Here is a 20,869-nt window from a genome sequence, read left to right on the forward strand (position 1 = left end):
AGCTCAGCATTCCACTTCACCTGATCTTTCAGGCATCCCTGTGTACAGGAATCGTAGCAGACGTGTGGAAACAGGCTAACATAGTTCCAATCTACAAAAGTGGCAGCAGGGAAGACCCCCTCAATTATAGACCTGTATCATTGACAAGTGTAATAGTGAAAGTATTGGAAAAGCTAATCAAAACTAAATGGGTAGAACACCTGGAGAGAAATGATATAATATCAGACAGACAGTATGGTTTTCGATCTGGAAGATCCTGTGTATCGAATTTACTCAGTTTCTATGATCGAGCCACAGAGATATTACAGGAAAGAGATGGTTGGGTTGACTGCATCTATCTGGACCTAAAAAACCAGCATTGAATGTAATGAAACGCCATTTTCTGGGTGAGCCCCGGAGGCTCCCTGGAGCTTATCGGGCTAATGTGTGTTATGTTAGACCGGGACATTAGCTAAGGAGTTCAGACCTACCAGGGACCAGCGCCAGAACCTGGCCCCTTCAGAGAGGTTTCAGGGAGCAATGGCCCTGGAAAACCCCATATGGTTGGGGGTTTTCCTTATCTGCCATCGACCGGGGTTAGGCACCCAGAAAGGTAGGCGTAACAAAACAAACCCCACATGGTAAGAAACTACAACAAAAACCGAACAGAGAGGTAGAAAACTCCCTACAATCCCAAGGAAACAAGCAAACAAGCAAACATCACACTTTACTGCCGCGCTGATCGTCCGCGCAGCCCTCCCCACCCCGGGAGGGGGAGGGGGGAGCCCCGGACCTACCGCGCCGGCTGCCAAGCTCCAGTTCGGAAGCTAAGCTTCAACCAACGCGAAAAAACCGCCGACCGGTGGGAGGGAGGGTTTCCAGGGAGCCTCCGGGGCTCACCCAGAAAATGGCGTTTCATTACATTCAACGCTGGTTTTCTGTGGGGAGCCCCTACGGCTCCCTGGAGCTTCATACCCAAAGAGAAGGAAAAGAAAGGGCTAACCCGGGAGGCGGCCGCCACAAACTCTGCAACGCAAAGCCAAGACAACCGGTCGCAAACCTGCGACCCAAGGCAACAAGAACGCCCAAGAACAGACGCACATATGGATGGGCGGCCAAAAACCTGTGCGACCCACAATTCCCTGCGCCCGAAATGAGCCCGAGACGTCACCAACACAGCAGCAATTGCTGCAAACGTCTGAACAGCACGGGCGCAAAGACAGACCGCAGTAAGAAGGAAAACACTGCGGACGACCCGGGAAACCCGAGCCCTGAAAACAGGGAACGAAGGAACCGGATCAACCACAGCGCATCCCCAGGCACGGTACGCCGGCAACAGCAAAAAGCACAACTGGACAACACAGGACGCACCCCCCGGCCAAACCAAACAAGTACCAATACCCCAAGAACCCCTCCAGAAAGCAGCCGTCTCGACCGTCGCCAGGACAGAGAAAGGCTGCACACCAATAAAGCTACCACCAGTACCAAAGAGGAGGAAACTGAAACCGAAGGGGCTACCACAAACTGAGGGGAAGAGAAGAAGGCACCCTGAACAAGGACCAGGATGGCTCAAGCGACTCATGAGCAGGCCGGAGGGGAAACAAAACGCGAGAAGACGTAATAACCGTCATACAGTCTCCAAGACAAAGCTCGCAGGTGGGACACCGTCAACAAAGCCACCTGAACACCATAGAGATGGCGATACCTGCGTCAAAATACCAGACGCGAAGAGCCAAAGAGAAGGCCGAACCAGTCACGGACAGGACCGATTCGGCCTGCTGAAAGAGGCGAAGCCTCAGGAAAAACGCCCCGGGTACGGACACCTATCAAGCAGCGTCTGAAAAGAAGGCCGGGCCGGCCACAGTGGAACCATAAGGACTGTTCTCGTGGGAATGGGCTGCAACTGAGCCAGAACCCGAAGCAACAGCTGGACCGGGAGAAGAGGTACAGGTACCCCCCACCTCGACCAGGCCTGCCGAAAGCCTCCACCGTGAAGTCCTCGCAGGTGGGAAGGGCGCCACAAAACGGGCGACGCCTAGACCACGCCGACCCGAAGACGTCCATGGCCAGGAGTCCATAAGCCCAACAGAGCCAACAAAACGAATCGGCGACGACTGGCCAACCCACGAAGAGGAATGAACCGAGACAGCTGTCCACCAGGACGCAGGACACACCCCGGACACGAACCACACGGTTAACCAAACCCCCTGTGGTTCCGGCAAGAACCACCAGAGAACAGTCCAAACAGAGCTGAATGGTAGAGTACCTAGTGACCCAAACCCTCCGAAGCGCAAACCAGACAGCCATGAACACCTGAACCGGGCTGTGAGCCCGACGGACAGACAGACTCCATCAACCTCGGCCGACCTGGTGAGCACTGGTCACAAAGCCCCAGCCGAGAGACGACCCGTCCGTGAACACATCGAGCGAAGGCTCGGGGAGCCGCCAAGGCACGGAACCCCGAAAACCCCAAAGAGGAAGCTGGTGACGCAGCACCAACACCAGATCCCCAGAGGAACCCAAGGAATGCAAGAGGCGGAAGTGGAGTCTCCGTAGGAACCAACCGACGCCGGAGCCAAACCCGACTCCGCGGGCAGACAAGCACGCCAAAGTGCAAACTCCCGCACAACCGCCCAAGCAACCGCTGAGCAACCCGGGACCCCCTCCTGAACAGCCAAAGGCGGGACCACAGCCACAGTAACACTTCTGGAGGGAAGACAATGAGGGGCCCAAGATCCTGAACAAGGCCCAGGTCCGAACCCGGGACGGAAACAGAAGGTAAAACCTCCAGATCACCAGGAAACCAAACCCAGCGATCTGGAAAGAACCATCCCCTGGCGAGCAGACAAGCAGACTGACTGGGAGCCCACTCCAGCCAGTCGTTGAGGTAGGCCAGACACCGAATCTCAGACGCAGACAGGGCACTAAGATCCGGTAAAGATGCAAAGAGTATACAAAGTGCCCTTCACAAAATAGGGAATGCAATAAAAACAGCAAACCTGAAGCCCCACCACTAAAGCATTGTATGACAATCATATGAAGACATATTATGACACATGACAATCATTATATGACAATATGACAATTATAATCAAAGCATTATATGACAAAGAGTGCTGGGAAGACGGGACACCACGAGAGTAGCTCTCATCCTGTAACTACACTTAGGTAAGTACACATAGGTAATTACCAACCATGCTAGCCCCAGAAAAACTGGAGAGGAACGTGCCAAGAAGTGACCTGGAGGTCCAGGTCCACCATCCATGCACCCGGCCCTAACAGAATCCGAACAGGAGACAACAGTCCTCCGAGCAGGGCAGAGGATCCAGGGCGCAGACGGAAGTAGTCCAGAAGAACTGCAGACTGGAAAAGCTCATGACTGCAAAGAGCAGACGGGAAAAGCTCATGACTGCAAAGAGCAGACGGGAAGCCCAGAAGGATGGGGCGGATCGACCACGCCCCACGCACCCACGAAGAGGAAATGACGAAGCGCAGGGAAGAAGCCCACCCCGCCAGCTCTGAACCCCCCCCCAAGGGGGAGAAGCCGTCCTCCGACGCCAGCAGAGGCCGGAAGACAACCCAAAGCGCCCACCAACAGCGGGACCAAGCGAGAGGCAACAGAGCAAGCTGCTCCCCCAGCGCCCAGTCAACAGAGAAGGGAACAGAACCCCTTCAGAAAGAAAAAGTACACTACCGAAGTCATGAGGAGAGACTACGGGAATGAAACCACACTTCGCTGGAAGAGGAAGTGAGGGGAGACCTGATCACCACATACAAGATACCCAAGGGAATCGACAGGGTTGAGAAGGGCAGGCTATGTAACACAAGGGGCACACGCACTAGGGGACACAGGTGGAAACTGAGTACCCAAAAGAGCCACAGATAGAATTAAAGTTTTTTTTTTTTTTTTTTTTTTTTTTTTTTTTTTTTTTTTTTTTGAGTGTCAGAATGGGAACGGGAAATCACTAAGAAGTAATGTGGCGACTCCTCACACAAGTAACGAGGCTGACCCCCATACAATGTCACATGTAGACATGACAGAGCCCAAGAGGCACAGGAACCGATACACCTGTTGACGGACGGTTGAGAGGCAGGACCAAGGAGCCAGAGCTCAACCCCCACAAGCACAACTAGGTGAGGACATATATTGTAAAAGCACAAGCCGCCGACTAGTGGCAAAGAGCACTACGCTGGCCAGGCAAAGAAGGCACAAAACTGCATCAAAAGGCCCACCTCGACAGCAAAACCACAAAGTCCCAGCACAACCACAACATGTGCCAAGACCCAAAAAAGCACAGTCTGCAAGCCAGGAAGACCCCGGAACCCCAAAAGGCAGAACCGGGTCACACGAGGAAACAAAGTCCCCTGAACCCACAAAAGGGGGCCCAAGAGGAAGAAACCTCCAGAACGAAACCAAGGAAAACCCAAAGGAACCCAGAATCGAACCAGGGGGAGCCCAAACCACCACATTTGCCGGCGGAGAACACCACTAAAAGGCAAAGCACAGACCCCAGCAGAACGCCCTGGGAAAACGGTCCCAACAGACCGAAAACCGAGGGGCAAGGTGTGGGAGCAAGCATACCAGCCAGGGGCACTGAGCCTAAACCCAGAGGCTCAAACCCAAAATCAACACCCAAACGTTCCCAGAGGAACAGGCAACGGCAAGAAAACACCAGAAAAACAAAGAAACGACAACAGGAGAACAAAAACCCTGCAAATTTTTTGAAAACTCACCAGAGACGCTCGCTCGCACACCCAGACGCATGTAAACAAACCGCAACGCCGCCCTGGTGGCCATGCCGTGAAACCGGCAGACGAAAATGGCCGCCAGCAGGGGCTGTGATTGACGCTTAATACACAAAAACACGCCAGCAAATGTGGGAAGCTAGCAGACTGGAAGGGCGAAAAACGACGCCCAACAGCAGAAAAACCCCTGAAGGGGCAAAACCGCCCCAGAACTGCTAGCAGGCAACCCCCACAGCCCCGGGAACCAACAACAGAGGCCCCGGGGCAGAGCCGTCCTCCAAGCCCTCCGCCCTTAAAGAAAAGCAAGAGCCCATGGGAAAGGCAACAAGAAAGGGCCGCTGGTAAGACCCAGAAGCCTTGGCAGGAGGCACAGGCTCAAACCTCCGTCCCCAACCCGAACGAGGCATCCCCCGAAAACCGCCCGAGTCTCTGCCGCAACTGAACCCCGCCCCGACCCCGAAACCCGCAGACGGTCCGGAGCCGGGAACATGGAGAGAAAGGGGCGAGCAGCACCTAACCAAACGGGGCGGCCACGGGCATTCGAGTGGGAAACCAACCTAGCATGTTGCAGCAACCTAACCTAGCTTGCAACACGGATGCCGCCTGTACTCTGAACAGTAATAACATCAGGAGAGTACTGGAGAACAAGCAGAGAATCACTCGCAAGACTCCGGGTCAAGGTGTCAGTGACCCAACAGGCAGCATGACGGAGGTAAAAATGGCGACTGTCACCCGGAGACAAGGGAACAGCAACCAACAATCCCGTTCAAGACGGGTTGGAACCCGGAAGACACATTCAATGGTCCCCCGAGCCCAGACAGGGGTTTCCAGGGCCCGTAGGGTAACAACTACGGGAAGCCCGGGCAAGGTGTTGCTAACCGGTTAAGAAACCCAAACATAACAAGAGGGTAGATGATAGCACTGAAAACCCCTGAGATGTGTACAAGCACGGGGGCCTAGCAGAGGGCCGCCAAACACTACCAGTGGAACTATAACCACCTTAGGCAGACCCCCACCAGGCAAGAAAATGAAAAACAAAAGAAAAACCCCGCAAAAGTACACCGTCTCCAGAGGCAACAGAAACCGGCCGCCGCTTAGGTGGCAGGCTGCGCAACACCTTGACGCCCTAACCAGCACAATACCAATCCCTACCCAGGGCCAAACAAGGGCCCCAAGCCCCAGCTGGCCCCAAGGGCGAGGCAAATGCCGAGCAGCAAGAACCTCTACGGGAATGGTTCCCGAACGCCCCAGGGAAGATAACCCTGTAACGCAAGGGCAGTACTCACAGGGCGCTTAGGGAAGTCAGCCACTAAGCACATGCAGCCCCGGCACTGATGAAGTACTCCTGGCCACCGCACACCACAACACACGGCAGTGAACGCCACACAAGGCAAACACCGCCTAGGAAACTGAGGCCAGAGAAGCGTCAATCCCGGTTGACATTAGCGAACGAACTGGAGCTTGGCAGCCGGCGCGGTAGGTCCGGGGCTCCCCCTCCCCCTCCCGGGGTGGGGAGGGCTGCGCGGACGATCGGCGCGGCAGTAAAGTGTGATGTTTGCTTGTTTGCTTGTTTCCTTGGGATTGTAGGGAGTTTTCTACCTCTCTGTTCGGTTTTTGTTGTAGTTTCTTACTATGTGGGGTTTGTTTTGTTACGCCTACCTTTCTGGGTGCCTAACCCCGGTCGATGGCAGATAAGGAAAACCCCCAACCATATGGGGTTTTCCAGGGCCATTGCTCCCTGAAACCTCTCTGAAGGGGCCAGGTTCTGGCGATGGTCCCTGGTAGGTCTGAACTCCTTAGCTAATGTCCCGGTCTAACATAACACACATTAGCCCGATAAGCTCCAGGGAGCCGTAGGGGCTCCCCACAGAAAAGGCTTTCGACAGAGTTCCACATAAGAGGTTGTTCTGGAAACTGGAAAATATTGGAGGGGTGACAGGTAAGCTTCTATCATGGATGAAAAATTTTCTGACTGATAGAAAAATGAGGGCAGTAATCAGAGGCAATGTATCGGAATGGAGAAATGTCAAAAGTGGAGTACCACAGGGTTCAGTTCTTGCACCAGTGATGTTTATTGTGTACATAAATGATCTACCAGTTGGTATACAGAATTATATGAACATGTTTGCTGATGATGCTAAGATAATAGGAAGGATAAGAAATTTAGATGATTGTCATGCCCTTCAAGAAGACCTGGACAAAATAAGTATATGGAGCACCACCTGGCAAATGGAATTTAATGTTAATAAATGTCATGTTATGGAATGTGGAATAGGAGAACATAGACCCCATACAACCTATATATTATGTGAGAAATCTTTAAAGAATTCTGATAAAGAAAGAGATCTAGGGGTGGTTCTAGATAGAAAACTATCACCTGAGGATCACATAAAGAATATTGTGCAAGGAGCCTATGCGATGCTTTCTAACTTCAGAATTGCATTTACATACATGGATGGCGATATACTAAAGAAATTGTTCATGACTTTTGTTAGGCCAAAGCTAGAATATGCAGTTGTTGTGTGGTGCCCATGTCTTAAGAAGCACATCAACAAACTGGAAAAGGTGCAAAGACATGCTACGAAGTGGCTCCCAGAACTGAAGGGCAAGAGCTACGAGGAGAGGTTGGAAGCATTAAACATGCCAAAACTAGAAGACAGAAGAAAAAGAGGTGATATGATCACTACATACAAAATAGTAACAGGAATTGATAAAATCGACAGGGAAGATTTCCTGAGACCTGGCACTTCAAGAACAAGAGGTCATAGATTTAAACTAGCTAAACACAGATGCCGAAGAAATATAAGAAAATTCACCTTCGCAAATAGAGTGGTAGACGGTTGGAACAAGTTAAGTGAGAAGGTGGTGGAGGCCAAGACCGTCAGTAGTTTCAAAGCGTTATATGACAAAGAGTGCTGGGAAGACGGGACACCACGAGCGTAGCTCTCATCCTGTAACTACACTTAGGTAATTACACACACACACACACACACCGCACACCACACACACACACACACACACACACACACACACACACACACACACACACACACACACACACACACACGTCGTACCAAGTACCCAGAACACGCTTCTTGGCCTACTATGCAAGGGCCGATTTGCCTAATAGGCCGAGAGATTTTCTTTATTTTCAATAAATTGTTTCCAATTACCTTATTTGAATTATTATTATTATTATATTATATTAAGAACATAAATTATTGACTTAATATATCATACTCAGAGAAGGGTTTTTGACAAAAAAAAATAAAAAATTTTCCAGAGAATTTATTTCCTGCGCACTGATGGGGGGGGGGGGGGAGTGCCATATTTGGAAGCTGTGCAGCTGAGGGGTTAACAAAGATTTTAGCAGAGCAAGATGATCTAGGAGGACAGGCTCCAGTCTAAGGGTGAAAATGGGATGGGAATCACCTCTGACCCTTAGTACTCACCTCTGAAGCTTAGTACTGTTACCTGGTGACAGCACACAGTGGTTTGTTGTAGATTAATTTGTTTTAAAATGGTTCTTGATGATTTCTGAGATGTCAAGAAACACTTGGAGTTAGTTTTGAATGCCAAAGTTAGTGGTACTCAAAAATTATCTCACTTGAGCTCCTAGCCCCATTTATTAGGACAACACAATTAGCCAGGGTAGCTGGGACTAGCTCTGAGGCTAGTCACACACAGCATAGTGGAGAACTAGTGCTCTGGAGAGAACTACAACAGGGGGCTAAGGCAAGTAACGAAAGAGGTTCTTGCACAGAAATGCATCCTACATTCAAGCAAATAACTGTGTTTTTCACCAAGACATATGCTAAATAATTTCATGGCAAACACTGGACAATTAAAAATACATAAAAGTACTTACATGTATCTGTTCTGCCAGTTCTCTACCTGGTACTATGACAAGACCAAGAGGCGAGTTATGTGGCAAGTTGGATCCATACACTTTCATCTGTTGCCGTATTTGATGCAGCATGGGAGCAATAAATGCTAGTGTCTTTCCATTTCCTGTTTCTGCAGCAATAAGTGTATTTTTGCCTTCTAAGACATGGGGAATTGCTAAAGCCTGAAAGTAGGAGAATATAGAATATTTATATATACAAAAAAACTTTTAGTGGACTACAGTTCCAACAGACAAATCAGAGCAAAAAAAAACCCTCACACTGCAAACAAAATTCTATTGCATCCAAAGTTACTATTTTTCTCTATTTTATACCAAATAATAATATGTTTATATTAGTGCAAATAATATAACATCATTTTGTGTACATGTGATATACAAAATGACTTGGTACACCAGCAATTGAGCGCAATGAAACGTCTCCTTCTGGTAGATCCTCGGTGGTTCCCCCTAACGTTATCTCGTTGAAATGCCTACACACTAATGGGTCCCATCAGTTGCAAGTCCTGTTTGGCCTACTGAGGACCAGAGCCAAAGCTTAGGCATCCCCCCCCCCCCTTCCTTTCAAAGAAGCATAGAAAGCAGGGGACTATTACCATCACCCTCACTAGGAAAGCATCCAGAAAGTCAATGAAACTTTACAAACATAGAAAACAAAGCATCATAATGATCAAATGACTTCGTAAACAATTCAGACGAAACACCTGGTTCACTCAATCCTAGCTTGGACTCATTAGAACTGATAGCCACCACCATACAGTGAAAATATTTTTCACTATATTTCATATTTGGAAAAATATGCCTCATGCACTGGGCCCCTTAACCCTTAAACTGCTCATGGCGTATATATACGCCTGGAGTAACATGTCCCACAGTGTACAAGCCATATTTATTTATTTATTTATTTATTTATTTATATATATACAAGAAGGTACATTGGGTTTGTGAGAATACATTGGATAGTACAGTATTTACATTCTTGTAAAGGCACTAGTACGAGCAGCATTTCGGGCAGGTCCTTAATCTAGCAGATAATTTTAAGTAGGTAATTTCTATCAGAATTGATAAATGATAAAGATACATTGCAAGAGAAAAATGAGATGAGAGAGCTTAGTAAGTATATTAAAGCACATTGTTATATTAAAGCTCTGATTGATTACATTGACAGCTTGATTAGTAATTTAAACAAGATTAATAGACACCATACAGCAGATTGACAGCACATATAAGACAGCAATGATCACAATGGTAAAGATGTTCAGATTGGGTACATAAAGATTGGGAGACTGGGTAGCAAAAGATACAGATAACAAGATTTATAAACACCATACAGCAGATTGGCAGCACATATAAGAAGACAGCAATGATCACAATGGTAAAGATATTCAAATTGGGAACATAAAGGTTGGGAGATTGGGTAGCAATAGATACAGTGCAATTTTAAGGCAAAAAGTGAAAAACTATGAAGATGAAATTAGGTACTTTTTAGTATTGATTTTAAATGATGTAAAAGTTGGACAGCTTTTCAATTCAGTAGGGAGTGAGTTCCATAAACTGGGTCCCTTTATTTGCATAGAGTGTTTACACAGATTAAGTTTAACTCTGGGGATATCAAAGAGATATTTATTTCTGGTGTGGTGATAATGGGTCCTATTACATCTGTCCAGGAAGAGTTTCAGACAAGGATTTGCATTTAAGAACAGGGTTTTGTAAACGTAGTTGACACAAGAGAATTTGTGGAGTGAGTTTATGTTTAGCATGTTTAGGGAGTTAAACAAGGGGGCTGTGTGTTGTCTGAAAGCAGAATTTGATATTATTCTGATAGCAGATTTTTGCTGGGTGATGATGGACTTGAGGTGGTTTGCAGTGGTTGAACCCCATGCACAGATACCATAGTTGAGATAGGGATAGATTAGTGCATAATATAGAGAGATGAGAGCAGAGTTAGGTACATAATATCTGATTTTGGAGAGTATACCAACTGTTTTAGAGACTTTCTTAGTTATGTGTTGTATGTGGGTACTGAAGTTGAGTCTCTTGTCTAGGAATATGCCAAGAAACTTTCCATCATTTTTATTGCTAATGTTTACATTGTCAATCTGAAGCTGAATTGCATTTGTAGATTTGCTTCCAAATAGGATGTAGTAGGTCTTTTCTATGTTAAGTGTTAATTTGTTGGTTGACATCCATAAGTGGACTTTTTTTAGTTCATTATTAACAACATCATTTAGTGTATGTGGGTTGGGGTTGGAGTAGATGAGGGTAGTATCATCAGCAAACAAAATAGGTTTCAGAATGTTAGAGACATTAGGCAGATCATTAATGTATATAAGAAATAGAAGAGGTCCCAAGATGCTGCCCTGTGGCACTCCAACGGTTATTGGTAGAATGGGAGAGATTATATTATTGATGGCTACACATTGGTGTCTATCACTAAGATAGGATTGGATATAGTCCAGTGCATGGCCTCGGATTCCATAATGATGGAGTTTACATAAGAGGTAATCGTGATTAACAGTATCAAAGGCCTTTCTCAGGTCAATAAAGAGTCCAATTGGAAACTCATTTTTGTCAAGGGCTGAGTAAATTATATCAAGGAGACTAATAATTGCATCGTTGGTACTCTTTTGAGAGCGGAAGCCAAACTGACAGGGGCTAAGAATGTCGAATTTTACGAGATAGGAGTAGAGCTGTTTGTAGATAATTTTTTCAAATATTTTTGATAGTATGGGTAGGTTCGATATTGGTCTATAGTTGTTTATGTCTGCCGGATTACCTCCTTTATGAACTGGCGTTACTCTTGCTTTTTTAAGGATATCAGGGAAGGTATGACACTCAAGGGATTTGTTGAACAGCAGAGCTATAGGTGGCGCAAGGGCATGGGAGGCGCTCATGTATACAATGGATGGGATTTCACTGATGTTCCCAGCTTTGGTTTTTAGTGAGTGTATGATGGACACAACATCTGACGGGCTGACTGGTGAGAGGAGAAGAGAGTTTGGATAGCTGCCTGAGAGATATGTGTTGATATGTGTCTGAGTCTGTGGGATTTTACTTGCAAGGTTAGCACCAATAGATGAAAAGAAGCTATTAAATTCATTCGCCATTTCTAATATATATACGACACAGAGTGCTGGGCACAATTCAAATGGCCCATGGCTACACGAAGTTCACATCAGCTTCCTCAGGGCTCTTGTAAACAGATGCCATGTTTAAAAAAAATCATGGGCAACATTCTCTGGTGTGAGAGCCACAGTACTGTGTGAGCAACCAAAGCTGGTGCATGCAGCATGAGCTAATAGCATTGCTGTTCAGCTTGTGACCACAGCATCGCCTAAAAAGTAAAAATAAATATGTAACTGCTATTATTGGGCAATGACAGCATTACAGAAGATTCCTGACTGTGATAAAAAACTAGCGTTGAATGTAATGAAACGTCATTTTCTGTGGGGAGCCCTTACGGCTCCTGGGAGTTTATTGGGCTAATGTATGTTATATTAGATCGGGACATTAGCTATGAAGTTCAGACCTACCAGGGACCATGAGCCAGAACCTGGCCCCTTCAGAGAGGTTTCAGGGAGCAATGGCCCTGGAAACCCCCCCCCCCCCGATGGTTGGGGGTTTTCCTTATCTGCCATCGACTGAGGTTAGGCACCCAGAAAGATAGGCATAACAAGCCTCACATGGTAAGAAACTAAACAAAAAAATGAACAGAGAGGTAGAAACTCCCTACAATCCCAAGGAAACAAGCAAACAAGCAAATATTACACTTTACCGCAGCACCGATCATCCGCACAGTCAGCAGAGTCCAAGAGAGAGCTTCAAAGGAAAGGGTCGGCTGGGAGGACCCAGAAGCTTCAGCGGGATAGAGTAGCTCAACTGCCTCCAAGTCTGTGTCAGAAGGGGCAAACTCTGGAACTGTTCAAGTCACATCCCAAGCTAAACCCTGCCTTGAGCCCAAAACCCTCAGATGCTTTGGAGCCAGATGCAGGGCCCTGGAATCCCAGGGCTGCCTTCTGGTGGTGGGGATGTGTAACTAGCTAGGATAATGATCTAACGACTGTGTTTCTTGTTACTAGGGTTGCTAATATTTCTAAGCAGTTGATAATTTTTGCATACTCTACCTATCTGGTGGTTTTTCGTATGGTATGGGAGATCTAATATCTCCTGCTTCTTTTTGAGTAGACCAGGTTTTGGACCTGGTCTGCAGTAAGTGATGTTCAGACTCGCAAGGATCTGATGTGAGATGATATATGCAAAGTTATCAAGGCACCTAGCACCAGAGAGCTACCAAGGAAGCCCCTCCCACAAATGGCAGACACCACCAATTACAAGATATCATTACATTCCTATTTCAAATGTAGTAAATTTTGTCTCCAAGCAGATTCAAAGTTATATTTAGTATTGTAAATAAAAAATATAGTAAATACCTACACATTTTAGCCTGCAAGGTTGTAAAGGCATGAGTTGTTTAATTATTAAGATACTACTAAATTATTATGGCAAGATATAAGATTTAAGTTTTGCTTATAAAATGCCACATAGTAAAATGTTAATAGACTCTTGACATTTTTATTTATTTTATATATATATATATATATATATATATATATATATATATATATATATATATATATATATATATATATATATATATATATATATATATATATATATAATATATATATATATATATATATATATATATATATATACATACACAGTGGTACCTCGCATAACGATCGCCCCAAAAGACGAACATTTTGGGTAACGAACGGCCCGATCGGTGTCAAATCGTCCCGTATGACGAACGCTGGTTTGAGTAACGTCAACACCACATGGTGGGGTTGCGCTGCTTCTTGCACATTCTTAGACACCTCCGACGATGCACATAAATTATGTTGTTCTTGTTTAAAGATGCTAATGATGCTGGGATATAAAGGGGTGACTGCTGAGATGTTGCAAAGCATTGACATTTTTGTAGGAAAAAAGAAATGAAATGTCTGATATACAAAAAATGTCAAAAAGGTTCGTTCGGTGTTCAGCAGGTAGGCTGCTCCATTATAACAATCTTTCTTTGTTTCAAATGTGTTCCATTTGTTTTGTATTTGTCATTTACGTCTCAATAATGGAGAAGCCTACCTTACATACACTGAATAAACCATTATGACATTTTCCTTTCTTCAAATGTGTTCAATATTTATTTTTCATTTGTCTTATAGCAAAAGGTTCGTTCGGTGGTCGGCAGGTAGGCTACTCCATGTTTCTTACATACAAAAAACATAAATAATAAATAGAAAATTAAGATTTTTGAAAACCACTACAAATGTCAAAAAGGTTCGTTCGGTGGTCTACAGGTCGGCTGCTCCATGTTTCTTAAATAAAAAAATAAAAAACGAAAAATAAAAGAACTGTTGAAAAATGGACAAATGCCATAAAGGTTCGTTCAGAGTTTGTCGGGTAGGCTGCTCCATTATTGAGACGTAAGTGACAAATACAAAACAAATGGAACACATTTGAAACAAAGAAAGATTGTCTTAATGGAGCAGCCTACCTAACAAACACTGAACGAACCTTTTGCTATAACGAATATGAAAGACAAGGGCTGCTGGCTGGGTTAGTACTGCGTGAGCAACCATTTGTGGCACACGCGGCTCTAGCTCTCAAACACCTGTCACACGGTGTTGAAAGACTGCGCTCAGTCGGTGCAATTCAGACCCTATTGTTTGAAGAACATAAGGGTCATAACATTGGTGAAGCTAGGCGCAATAAGGGCTTAACACAACGGTCGGATGCCAGTGATACAGCACCTATGAGGATGATACAGCGAGCGTATCCAGTTGTAGCTCTGAGCCTCACCCTTGCCATCTCCAATTTATATAGATGATACATAGATGAATCGTTTTCTGTGTTCAGTGATGATGCATCTGATACAAGAAGCATAGATGAACAGTGTTAGCGGCTTCCATGGTGTTGTTCATTGATATTTTCAAGAATACCTGAATCTCTTCCTGACTGATGGACACTCTTTGAGGCTAGCTGAATCTCTTCCTGACTGATGGACACTCTTTGAGGCTAGCTGAATCTCTTCCTGTGTGGGACCTTACAGAGCGATCTTTTCAAGACTACCTTACAAACTGAGCTTTTCCTATAATCGTTTCAATACTACCTTATGCTTTACAAGCTTGGCTACATACCACCTACAAGTACTAAAGCCAAGGGTGCACGCGAGTGCGTTATTTGCAAGCACACAGAACGATGAAACAGGAAACTAAAATCTATCTGTAGCTGGTGCAAGGAGAGCAAAGTCGTGCTGTGTACCATGGACTACTTCGTTGACTATTACGGACCTCCAAAGTACTGAGTGTCTAATACAGTGTGTTACTGTGTAAATAGTGTGTGAAACTGTACATATTGTAATTTTAGTGAATTTTTACCACGTAATATTGTGACAATAAACATTTATTGTGGACACATTACTGACACATGTATCACAGTTCCATGGAAAATTATGAACATTCTACTGTATACATATTGTAAAGGTCACAAATATGCATCATATACGATAAAAGAAACAAATAAAACCGCATTGGAAATGCATAGAAAAAATATTTGAAAATATATTTGTGGCAACACGCGGTGCTTGAATGGCCTGCGCGACCTTGTCTGGGAGCTGCACACACGGGCGACCAGCCCCTGATGACGTCACAGCGCACCTTGTCCACGCCCTCACAGCCAAAGTAAGTGGAATTTGGTAATTATTTTTACATAGACATGTTCAGGGACAGTAATTTATAATTTTGCAAAGAAAAATGATATTTTGGGGAACATTTGATGTCATGCACACTGGGGGAATTTCACAATAAACACAGTGCATCACACTGGTTACATGGGGGGACACTCGTTTTGTATGACGTCCGTTTCACATGACGAACATGGAACGGATTAAATTCGTTATGCAAGGTACCACTGTATATATATAAAATTGCAGTAACCCATACCTGTATATATATAACTCTTGCAGTAACCCATACCTGTATATTTGTAGGCCTCTCAAATCCTAACTTATGTAGCTGGGACTGCATATCACTCTCAAGGCCAAGGGACTCAAAATCTGGTTCTTCTTCTTGGAATTCATGAAATGCAGGATTCTGAAACAGAATCTCACATTAAGTTGTTTATATCAATTAACCACTGCACTGCATTAAGATATGACGCCCCCGTGGTGCACCGAAAATAAATTCTTTAAAAAAAACTAGCGTTGAATGAAATGAAACGCCATTTTTCTGGGTGAGACCCGGAATCTCCCTGGAGCTATCCAGGCTGATATGGATTTATTAGACTTTGGCATCAGTTAATGTGCATGGAGTTCTAGGCCTACCAAGGTCCACGAGCCAGAGCTTGCCCCCCCTCAGAGAGGCACGAGGAGCTATGGCCTATAGAAACCAACATGTGGTTGGAAGCATTCTATACGCTTACTGTGCTTACTTGTCCTGCTGAATAGCAAACAAACCCCTATTCTGGTTAAAATATTGCTACTGAAAGCTGAACTAGTGGACAGAACTCACCAAATGAAACTGAGCATGACATCACCACGTTGCTGTCTGTGCAACCCCCCCCCCCTCCCCCGAACAGGAAAGAAGGAAAACAGGTCAACACAAAGCACGTCCCTGGCCACCAAGGCTGTGGAGCGCCGGAAATGGCAGAGCCGCAACTGGACACAACACATGATGCACCCCTGGCCAGACCAACCAAGCATCAACAACCCAAGGACCCCTCCGTAAAACAACAGTCTCATTCCTCACCAGAAAAGAAGGATACAACTGCAAACTAAGAAAACTACCACCAGGACCAAAAGAGCAGAAGCCCCTGCGCAGGAGGAGAGCATGAAGCCCCTCGACCCGATCCCTAGAGGTCAATGCCAATAAGAAAAGAGCCTTCGCCAAACAACAAACAAACCTGAACCAAAGGGGCCACCACAAACTGAGAAGAGGAGGAAAGGCGAGCACCCGGTCCAATGACCACGACGGCTCAGTCGGCACATGAGCAGGCCAGGTGAAACAATGCACGAGACAGCTTGCAGAATGAAGCAAAAGTAACATCAATACCGAACGCAAGCTGCAGCGGCTCCGCCAATGCAGCACAATACGAGGCAACAGTATTCGGCATAAGAAGACGGTCCCTTAACAATCACGAAAGGAAGGGCAAGACAACCCCATTTAAGACAGACAACTTCATACTGCTGCCAAAGCACGCAGACACCATCAACGAAGCCACCCGCACACAATACAAGTGATGATAGACTCAAGCAGAAGAGCGAATCAGCCACATACTAGGCTGGATCGATCTGCTGAAAGAGGTGGAGCCGAGGGAAGACCCTCGGGTTCGGACACCAAGCAAGCAGCACCTGAAACCAAGGCTGGGCCGGCCACCAAGGGGCCAGAAGGACACCTCTTCCCTGGTAAGTCTGCAAGCGAGCCAGGACCTGGAGCAACAGATGAACTGGGGGGAAGAGGTATAGGCAATCCCACCTAGCCCAGTCCTGCCTGAAGGCATCGACTCCAACGGCCTTGCAGGAAGGGCGCCACATATAACGCGAGACTCCGCAACCACGCCGATGCGAAGAGGTCTACTTCAGGAGTACGTCCTGTACGTCCAGCAGAGCCAATTGAACGAGTCGGCGCCGACCGTCCATTCCGCGGACCCCGAGAACACAGCAGACGAGTCACCTGAAGCGACCAGCCCCAAAGAGCCAAGGAGCACACCAAACCCCTGCAGTTCAGGCAAAGAACCACCGGGGAGCAGTCTGAATGAGCCGGATTGTTGATCCACAAGTGACCTGAACCCTTTGAAGCAACGTCCACACAGCCACAAACTCCTACATCGTGCTGTGAGCCCTACAGAAGGATGAACCCCACCGTCCCTGAGCGGCCTGGTGAGCACTGGTCATAATGCCCAAGCCAAGAAACAACGCGTCCGTGAACACACACAGCGAGGGCTCGTGGAGGCGCCAAGGCACTGAACCCTAAAAAAAACGAAGAGAAAGCTGGCGATGCAGCAGGTGACGCAAGGCCCCTGGAGGCCAAACCCAGCGATTATGAGAGAGGCGGAAGTGATGGCCTCGAAGGAACCCGAACATCCTAAGAAGCTAAACCCAACCCAGTGAGTAGACCATCACGGCAAAGTTCAGGCTCCCTCAGAACCCCCAAGCAACCGCCGAGTGACCCGGAAGCCCCCAGAACATGCGAAGGCGCGACAGCAGCCGAAGCATAGACTCCAGAGGGTGAGATAAGGAAGCGGTCCGAGAGTCCCCCCACAAGACTCAACCAAGTCCGAACTTGAGAGGGAACCAGTTCACCAAGAACCCAAACCCGGCGAGCTGTGAAAGAAACAAAACCCAGGTGAGCAGACACACAGACTGGCTGGGAGCCCACACCAGCATATAAACACACAATGGTGCCAGGTACAAGCCTAAGGGAAGGCAACGAAAGCAGTAAACGAGACACCCCACAACAAAACCAAGCCAGACCCCTGAACTCCGGATGAATCAGTATCTGCCAATACATGTCCCGGAGGTCCAGGAACACCATCCAAGCACTTGGCTCCAAAAAGACCTGACCTGGGACAGAGTAGTCACCTGAAAGAAGGGGCAAGAAACCCCAGGGGTTTAGATGGGACAAGTCCAGAATGAGCCATAGCTCCGCACAGTCCTGTTTCGGGACTGGGAACAAACTGGAAAACCCACCTGAGGGACATCGTCGTTTCGACCACGCCTCAAGCGTACCCACTCCAAGATGACTCGACAGAGTGCAGGAGAAGAGGCCTGGCCCCGCCAGCCCCGAACCCCCCGAAGGAGGAGTAGCCACCCAATGCCATCACAGGCCGGCTGAACGACCCGAGAAAGCCCACAAAATGTGAGACAAGGCATGAGCAAACAGCATGAGCCTCCCCCCCATTGCCTCGTCAATGGGGCGAACTGTGAAAGGGCTAAAGTCCCTCACGAGAACCCGACAGACGCGCAGAGCAAACACCACGCCAACCAGAAGCAAACAGGTCAGAAGCAAACAGGTCCGAAGGCAACGCTGGCCTATCACAACGAGGTTGCTGGCCTATCACAACGAGAGGAACACCAAGCCCTGACACGACGCCTCCGAGAAGAACCCCCCCTTCCCCCCCGGAGAACCAACAAGTCCGAATCCGATGGCAACTAGAAGAAGCTGCCCGCAGAAATTGCCCGACTGCAGAAACTGCAACCAGCAAAAACAAAAAGGCGATGAAAACCGAAGATCCAGGGCCCACGCAGATTCCAATAAGGAAGCGAGCACCAACTGCCAACATGCGAGAAGCGAAGCGAAAAATAGAAACGCTGCATCCCGTAGGACCGGCGTAAACAGCTCCAAAAGAGCAGATGACACACGCGCCTGCTGAGACCAAGGCTCCATACTCAGGAAAGCCCTAGCACCTCCACATCCCCCACAAGCCAATCCGAAGACAGCACCAGGAGGGAAAAAACCTCAAGACCGAAGCCAACAGGCCACAAGCCACAAAGAGGTCAAGTTAGCTAGGTGGGCTTAAGCAACCAGCGCAGCCAAAAGGGAGGGAACCTGCACATGAAGCTACACCACGCCAACATCCCGAGGAAGGGCAGGGGCGAACAAGCATGCTTTGAGGTGCTCAACTTGCCCTCTAGGTAAACCTGGACCACCGTCAGCGCTCACGCCACCCAAGCATGCAGGTACAACAGAAAGTACGTCAAGCATCCAAAGACAACACAGGGCAGTCCTCTAGCCAGGGCGACTCGAGAACCTCATAATGAACCCAGTAGGGAGACAAAGACCCCAAACCTGAATGAAGATGGATTCATAAGAGAGGCATAATTCGATTTGCAGAGGAGATAAGCCACAATGGCTTCTTGCACCTCATGAGGCGGGAAGCCAAAAACCTCAGGAAGGACAGAACAGACGGACCCGAAGGGACACGGAACCAAACCCGGGAAGAGGCAGACACCAATCCAACATGTACGCGAAGAGGGGGGGGGGGAAGAAAACCCCACTCCCCACAACAGTAAGCCCTGCTTGAAGGGTAGAAAAACCCAGGCGAGGTCTAATGGGGTCCAAGGCCCCCAAGTCAGCCTCTCCCCAATCCCGAGAACCTTTACACCAGGACCTGGGACCGAGTCGACTTCCAAAGCTCCGGCCTCAAAGAAAAAACAAGGGCAGCCGGAAAGGCAGGAAGGAAGGAACAAGGCCCACTGGTCAGACCCTGACACAGCTGGAGGAACCAACTCGAGTGCCTCTGTCGCCACCCTGGAAGCGGCATACCCCAAGACTGCCCGAGTTTCAAAACCAGCTAAACCCTGCCCCGACCCCAAAACCCGCATTCGCTTTGGAACCGAAGCAGGGGGGAAAGGACTAGAATGAACCACAGCAGGGGAAGAACGAGGGGGTGCAGACTGAACCAAGGGCAAAGCTACCAACACTCCCAAATCCGGGTCCCTTTAACTAAAACAGAGCAGAATCGGGGCTTCCGGATCAGCAATCAACCTAGCGCATTGCAGCAACCTAAACCTAGTCTGCAATGCCTGAGCTACCTGCACCCATATAGTCATCAGTGGACTGGGTGAACCGAGTCACTAACAAGCAGCAAAACTTGCAAGACTCCGGGTTGAAGGTATCACCAACCTAACAAGCAGCATAACGGAGGCAAAAGACAACGAGTCACCCTGAGACAAATGGACACAACCACCCTCAAACTCGCACAAGACTAGAGGGGACCCAGAGATTGCACCAAACGGACCCCTTGCACCCCACAAGGTTTCCCAGGGTTCTTAGACTGATATTGCCAAGAGAAGCCCACAGAGGGTACTGCAAACCGGTGCCCAAGTCTACCAACCAAACTTCTAAAAGCTGAACCTCTGGGATGTGTCCACTCACGGGGGGCCTAGCAGGGGATACCACCAAGAAACACAGATACGTATATAACCCTAAATATAGACAGCGGGTAACCAAAGGCAGACTCCCCCACCAGGCAGGGAAAACAAAAACAAAAGAAACGTGCCCAGGCGGAACAGAGCCAGCCACTATGAGAGGTGATAACTTGCTGTGTAGTACCCTGTGCTCCTACCAGTGCAAACTACCCCTTCCCAAATGCAAACAAGGGTGCAAAAAACACCCCAGCACACTAAGGGTGGTCAATCACCGAGCAGCAAACGACCAAGCAGAGGTAGATCCCAAGGTGACT

At 47.5% G+C, this 20,869-nt stretch overlaps 1 protein-coding gene across 1 annotated transcript in view; it reads right to left on the reverse strand.

Moving 5' to 3' along the window:
* Window positions 1–20,869, reverse strand: part of Dbp21E2 (putative ATP-dependent RNA helicase Dbp21E2) — a 78,344-nt gene that overhangs the window by 50,641 nt on the left and 6,834 nt on the right. Inside the window, exons 4-5 of the mRNA XM_045751563.2 lie at window positions 15,664–15,780; window positions 8,594–8,794 (exon numbers count right to left, since the gene is read on the reverse strand). Coding sequence (XP_045607519.1) covers window positions 8,594–8,794; window positions 15,664–15,780 — 318 coding nt within the window. The remainder of the gene's footprint in view (window positions 1–8,593; window positions 8,795–15,663; window positions 15,781–20,869) is intronic.

This window comes from Procambarus clarkii, chromosome 23, assembly GCF_040958095.1.
Source record: "Procambarus clarkii isolate CNS0578487 chromosome 23, FALCON_Pclarkii_2.0, whole genome shotgun sequence".
Lineage (NCBI taxonomy): Eukaryota > Metazoa > Arthropoda > Malacostraca > Decapoda > Cambaridae > Procambarus > Procambarus clarkii.